A 7,416-nucleotide genomic window follows, 5' to 3' on the forward strand; every position below is an offset into this window, starting at 1 on the left:
AAATTATTTTTAAAGTATCTTTTCTTGATTTGAGTGAGGATAAAGTTAGTTGTAGGAAATATTTATTATATTTAACAAATTTTGTTTACTTGGTTTTAAGGAATTATACTATTACTCTAAGGTGATAATAATTTGCTGGAAATAAATATTTTCTTATTTAAAATAATTCTCTTTAACTGTGAGTAAATATTTGTTTGAATTCATCCTGATCATAAACAAATAAATATTTGCTTTCTTCGAATAAAATAATAAATTGATTTGAAAGTATTATTCGTTCGCAGTTTTGTAGAAATGCCAAGTAAACAGATATTTTTGCAATTAGTGTTTTGTACACTTGATTATAAAGATATTTATTTAATCGAAATATTTAATTATTTGTATCAAGAAAATAAAAATCCAAGATATTTTTCATTATTTTTAAATAAAACATTTATTTCAAAGGAACAATATTTACTCATTTTTAACTATATTTATTAAATTTAAATAAATCAAAAGTCAAGTAAATGAATTTACTAAATTGAAGTAATTTCTTTTCTCAGTGTACAAATATATAATTGATATGAAAAGTATATGGTTGTGGTCCATGAGAGAAAATAGGGGTCAGGAGGTATTCCAGGAAATTTTCGTGTTTCGTGCATGCGTCGGCGAGCTTTTGCCCAGTGGAAGTCGTTCTCGAGGAAGTAACAGTGTAACTGCTAGGAAGAAGGAGGGGGGGGGGGGGGGAGGAGGAGGAGGAAGGAAGGAAGAGAAGAGAGCAAGAACGAATTCGAGCAGTTTTGCAGCGGAGGCGAGCACACGTTCTTGATGTGGAGGGGAGGAATGTCGCCTTCCTATATATATATATATATATATATATGTACTGCCCTGACGCAAAAACTTGAAAACCTTTTTGGCTCCCCCAGAGGAATCCACCATGTCCCCGAAACCCGTTTAACAGCTAGTGTCGTATATATAGGTTCGTCTCCCAACCGCATGCAAGAGCATCGAATTTTCATTTTCGATTTAAGCCCAGTCATCGTACGCCAAATTCAAGCGAAAGATTTTTTATCGTTCGCTTGCACCGGCAAAGAAGATAATTGAAATAGCCGATCTCTCCTCGCAGAGGCTGCTGAAATTAAAAGGAATTAGAAGCCCCGGCTCGGCTCCTCTCCGCCAGCTCCTTCATGCCGAATGCTTTCGTCTTTAGGAATGCGGTTAATCGTGTAAAAATCACAAAGTTCCCGCTTCTTCGTCGGAAAGAAAAAAGAAGAGTACAATTTAACGGAATTCGCTTTTTAAGTTTCCTCGTAATTCTTAGATTTTTCGCCAGCTGCAATATTAATGAGGGTGACGAGCGGCTCTTTTTCTTAAGTTTGCTCGAAAAAGCTTTGGATCCAGAGGAAACGTTCTGATGATTTCTATAGTCACTGCGTATACGGTTCTTTTTTTTTTATCTATATTAGTTGTTAAAGATGGCAGCAAAAATAAAAAAAAGATTGGAAATAAGCGAAAGAGAGAGATTTGACGGTACGGAAGAGGAAGAGAATTGCGATGCTGAAAAGTCCAATTTGACATCAGCTGTCCAAACGAATCGCATACAATTTTGTACTTGTAGCCAATTTTTCGCGATTTTTTATAGGATTTATTTATATAGAGAGATGAAGAGTACGGGGGATGGTTTTCTATATATATATACACTCGATACTATTTGTGCACGCAGGGTTATATATATAAGGGGAAGGAAGAAGAGTTTCTCGAAGAGGGCGTTCTCGACTCGCAAAGTCAGTGGTTATTATTTCGCTAAGGAAAATAGGTACACGAAGGAACATTATAGGGTGGTTCGGTATGTTAATTACAGAGCGAGCTTCGTGCGTGACTGATGTTCTCTCTCTGTCTCTCTCTCTCTCTCTCTCTCTCTCTCTCTCTCTCTCTCTCTGCCTCTCCCTCTCCCTCTCTCGTACTTTTTGGCAGCTTGAAAGTTTCGTCCTGGAACCAGGACCGGAACGGGCCCTTTTCGCACATACATATATATATACATATAGATCCTGGACTTCACACAGAACTCGTATCGCAGCTTTTTCCCTCGGCTCGGTCAGTTCCGCCCCGAACCGGCCCGCAGTTCCGTTGCGTTCCGTTGGTCCGACTGGCGTGAGACCGAAGAGAGTCGACCTTTCGACCCCGAGCCGAGAAACGCTCCTTTTGCCCTCTTTCGACCTCTCCTCCCCCCACTCCCTCCTCATCCACAGCTCATCCACATGCAGAGAGAAGCAATCTTTCGCACTAGTGCATCAGGATGCAGTTCTACTTTGCAAAATGAACGAACACGCGATCCACAAGCTCCTCGTAGTTGTTGTATATAGATATATATATATATATATACATCCTCCCCTAGATCCCTCCACCACAGTTTCTTCCGCGAGAAAACAACTATACATATATATATATATATATATATACTCGCCTCCAAAAATGCGGCACGTAGCCTCCTGGACAGAGCTCCCTGCACTGGCCACACGGGGCGCCTTCGAGGAGCGCTACATTGTTGGAAGTCGGAGGACAGGCCCGGTTAGCCGCCTCTTGCGTCGAAGACAGCATTCTGTAACGTAGCAGAAAAACACATTAGAACGCACCCCGAAGAAACGTATTTGTAAGAGTCATTAAGAAAGTTTTGCTAAGCACGCGAATCTCCTCGAACGTGATCGGACAAAAATTTCACTCGCCGCTTACTTTTTATTCCCCCCCTCCCCCCTTCCCCTACCCCTAGCTCGAGCTTTATATTATACGTGCGAAGAATCCAACGCGCACTCCAGCCACGAGCAAAAAGCATAATTTATGGATTACCAATGAGGGACCGAGAAAATTGCCACCTTTGAAGATGCTTTGCCATCTTTCAGAATTGCGCTCGCGTGTGCGCGCGCGCGCGCAAGACTTTTCCGGATGTTGCAAGAAGAGGACGGGACGGGAGTTGGGCGACGCGTTCGCTGAATATAGTAGCTTCGCAACTTTGTTGCTCGAGTCCCTTGGGTGAGTTTTTAGGGATTGTTCGCTCTTTTTTCTTCTTCTTCGTTTCACGCAGGTGAACGAAGATGAAAAGCGAGAAAACTCGGGTGGAGCCGAGGCGTCGTTGTCGATGATTAATTGCTCGATGTAGGGTGCGCTGCACGCTATATAGCTGTACAAGCGAATTAATAACCGAAGCTCGTAATTAAACTGCAGGCGGGTAAACGGTGACGCGGGTTCTCTCAGATCGAAGAGGTCGATTAGCCGACACCGCGTAATTACAGATATAGAGCTGCGTTGATCACTATTGAGGACATTATTCGCTCCAGTTTATATTTTATGTAAAGTGGACTGAGCAAAAAAAAATGTCTCCTTCAATTTATTAAATCTATAGCTGATTCTAGATTTTTTTGTAAATTGTTCTGATTTTTAATGGTATTTTATAAAAATTTATATAAAAGAGTATCCAAAAGACACGTACACACGCAACGATCCTCTAATACAATTTTTCGCTCTAGAACCTTCGAAGACTCTTACGATTCGAGAGTCGAATCAGCAGACGTGTACAAACGTTATCGTATTAGGGGTGTTACAAATAAGCTTTATTCCAGTCTCCAACATAATCACCATCGTACACGACTAATAAATTTTTCTCGTGTCAAAATTAACAATAATCTCCACACTTGAGCACCAAGGACCAACATCCTAAAACTAAAAGCTCCACTTGCAATGACTTATGAGACCGGACAAGAATCATGAGACAAGGTAGAGTCCTGACGGTCGAATCTGCCCAATCAGCTTAAAAAAGCAGCAGGTGATATTTTGAGAAAAAGATAAAAGAAGAATATCTGTCCAAGGCCCTGAGGAAGGCTCGCGAGTGGACTTAACCCTATAATAACCATGCACACCAGCACAAATACAATGAAACAGTAAGAACGCGTAGCAGTGCATATACGTATACGAGCATCATCCTCGTTAATTTTTTCAAATTTGCAAGTGTATTTTTCACACACGCATTCTCGCAGGAGCATCATTGATGCACATGGACTCGGACGAGACACGGTGTCCATACTCGAAGAGCGAGGAGATGCTGCCGTGTGCGCGCGCGCGCGCTGCTCTGCTACATGATCCCACAAAGGAAAGTGATTGACGGCTGGCTCCGTGACGAAAGATATAAACAACGAACGGACGATGACTTTACGAGAGGCGAGCCAAGGGCACTCGCGCTCGCTCGCGCAGTCGCAACCGGAGCGGACAAGGTGCCGTCCATAAATAACATCGGAGGCGGAAGTCCACGGTACAGCCGTGCTAGACCGATATTTACTGCCGGTCCGCCAACGGATTCTGTTTATTACTACTGCTGAATAGGAAAAATTCGAGGAATACCTTATGTTCGATGCCAACTCGCATGCACGGCCGATAAACTTGGCCCTGCGCTAAGCGAGACACTCTTTCTTATACCACGCGTCTCTATATGTACCATATACATATACCTATATGCTATCCGCATTGGTATGTGTAGAGTTTTAGTCGATAGAAACGCGATCAAAATTTAGCGGCGTTTATTTAACGAATCAGCTCGAGGCTGAAGAAATCTGCGCACGGATCTTTATTGAGATATGAAGATATCAATTGTGTTATCAAAATTCTGCTGCAGAATGTTATATTGTAGATAAGTAGCAATGCAATACACTCGCATGGTAATTAGCAGCTTATGGGAAGAGAATAGATGGAGTCACCCTCGAATGGACCATACGGGGCCTTCTGGCCTGCAGCCGCATCACGTAATTCGCGAAACGACCAATTAACATTCTCGAAAAGGAATAGGTGGATTTCTTGCGCCCTCCAATCGTTTCGCGGTATAACGTCCTTTGGCTAATTGCACCGCTGCAGCACACTTACACACACACACACACACGTACAGATACCAACGGAGAAAGCCGATACACTGGCCGCCATGCCGAATCTTTTCTCACGAACTCTCTCCCCCTCGTTAGAAAAATGCGAAACACACGCTATCCAAGAGGAAGTGGGGGGAGGGGGAGGAGCAGCACGCGAGCGAACCCCATCATCATCTCCGCGCAAATGGAAAACCTGGACCAATAAGATATCCAATAAGCAGTCTCGCGTATTATAATAGCAACGTCCATGCTGTATCCTCTTAGTATATATATATATATATATATATATATATATATATACACATGGTACCTGCTGGTATCTCTGTAGAACCAAGAAGAAGGCGCCTCGCCAATGTCCAAGCGTGAAATCTGCCTATCGACCTTGCCCTCTGAAACTCTCGCCTGCTGCTGCTGCTGCAATTTTTTCCTACTGGGCCTTCTTCTTCGCCTCCTCGGCGCAGGCGAGAGTTTCCAGGATTGAAAGTGCGCGGCCGAGCAAGGATTCACCTGTGCGGACGCCGTGGTGCTCGATTTTTCCAAGCCGATCTATGGGTCGGCGTTGCTCGCGTTTCAACAAACTCGAATCGGTATCGATCCCTTTACCGATCCACGAAGAACCGCTGTGGTACCACTCGAGTCCTCGCGTTCCATTTCCGGTCCACTCGTTCACCTCGAATCTTTATCTTCCTCCAGATACCTTGATTTGGTAGCCCGATGAGATATACGTATCTTGTTTACTCTCTACGAGAAACAGCAGTGATTAATCTGCCATATATATATATATATATATATATATACCGAGAGAGCCATACAGATTTTACTTCGCTAAAATACCTGCCACTTCGGATGCCATCGGCTATTTTCCGCGGAGCATGACGCATATATGAACCAAATGCTTCGTATCTTCCGATAATGAACGACTCTGCGTGCAGAGATCCATATAGTTTTTTTACGACCACCGAGTGCTTCCTGTATATATATATATGTTACGCAGGGCAATTAAAAGCTCTTCAACGACTGAGTTTCTCTCTCTCTCTCAACGCGATGATCCTTCATACCTCGAACGAGAATCATAGCTTTCACAGAGAATCGGCACTAGATAAATCCTCTCTCGAGTTTAAATGGCAGAAAGCGATGGTATTATGGGCTATATACCGTGAGTCATCGGAGCACTTCTTCATCGCTCGAACCGGACCGCTGCTGCAGAGTTGCGTCCTTTGAAGAGAACGAGTGGTCGCCAAGAGTCAAGTTGCTTTTTCTCGCTGTACCACTTTGGCCTCACCGTCAACTTCGCACTGACTCGCGCGTGTATATTCTCGAGAACCAACAACCACCGTCGCTCCAAGCACTTACGTCGAGAGATTCACTCTGAAACTCGATGCTGAAGCACTTGAAATCACGAAAAGCACCTTCACAGAAACTGGGCTAGTTCGTCCAGGTCACTGCACTTTTTTAAATATATGTGTATAGGGGATCACAAGGGCGTCCTCCGGTTCCTTCTTCTTTTCTCGCGAACCCCTTCAAGGTACCGGGACCTTGAAAAATTCTTACTTGCGAACTTTCGACTCGATCGGTGCGGATGATTTTGCGATTGGTCGCGTTGCACCTGTGCAAATACGCGAGTAAGAGGATGATCGAGAGGAGGAGTAGGAGGGGGAGGAGGAAGATGACGAAGAGGAGGATCGCGAGGTAGCAGCTTTCGGTGGCGAATTTCGGTAGGACGGCTGCTGACGGATGACAGCCGTTTCGCGGCACGGGAGGAACGACGACGACCACGACGGCGACGGCATCCTCGCGGCATCACAGTGCACTGCACTCGAGGACTCGACTAGGCTCCAGCATGACTCTCCGGTCCTCCACTCTCTTCTCCCCCTCCCTCTGCTTCGCCCTTTCTCTCGCGGACCGCTCTTCGTCCTTTTATCCCCCTTCCTCTCTTTGTATGTGTATATATATATATATAGCACACCGCGTCCACATCCCCCTCCCCCAACCCCTTCCACCACGATCTTCGCGTTCCACGAGGCGCTCCCTCCGACCACCTTCCAACTTTTCTGCCTCCTTGTTCTCTCTTTCAAGGTCACGTCACGATCCACCACAAGCTCACGATTCCCCGTGCAGAGTCAACGGATCGAAAGACTGGTCCTCGCAGGTATACAAGCTTGGTCGAATAAAGTAGATGCATGGGAGGAGGGAGAGATGGACGTAATTGGGGATTTTCGCGACGGACGTAGTTATTTTCGTCAGGGTTTTGGTCAAAGTTGCAAGATCGCGCGGAGGACTCGAAGTCGAGTCGAGGGATCAAAGCCGGACTGGCTGCCAAGATCGGGAGAGAAGAGAGTCTTCTCTCCGCTCTTGTTCCCCCTCCCCTCGTCTCCTCGTGGGCCCTCTTCCGTCTCTCTTTGCCCCCTCCACGTGTGGTACGGAGTATAGCACCGGTCGCGGTGAAGCCTCGCGAAGCCCCTTCCCCGGGTATACTCGCACTATACTACCACTCTCCTTCCACCCCCTCGAGTCCGCCGTGTCGTGCCTTCCTTCT

The 7,416-nt window shown here is 45.3% G+C and overlaps 1 protein-coding gene across 1 annotated transcript in view; it reads right to left on the reverse strand.

Moving 5' to 3' along the window:
- The window catches only part of LOC136784585 (protein prickle-like), an 85,097-nt gene extending 77,974 nt beyond the window's left edge, over window positions 1–7,123 (reverse strand). Inside the window, exon 1 of the mRNA XM_066745337.1 lies at window positions 6,036–7,123. Within this exon, the coding sequence (XP_066601434.1) occupies window positions 6,036–6,061 (26 nt within the window). The 5' untranslated portion in view covers window positions 6,062–7,123. The remainder of the gene's footprint in view (window positions 1–6,035) is intronic.
- Window positions 7,124–7,416: the final 293 nt, after the last annotated feature.

Source organism: Prorops nasuta, unplaced genomic scaffold (genome assembly GCF_024137725.1).
Source record: "Prorops nasuta isolate Cenicafe-Biocafe unplaced genomic scaffold, Cenicafe_Pnas_1.2 PNAS00061, whole genome shotgun sequence".
NCBI classification, from domain to species: Eukaryota; Metazoa; Arthropoda; class Insecta; order Hymenoptera; family Bethylidae; genus Prorops; species Prorops nasuta.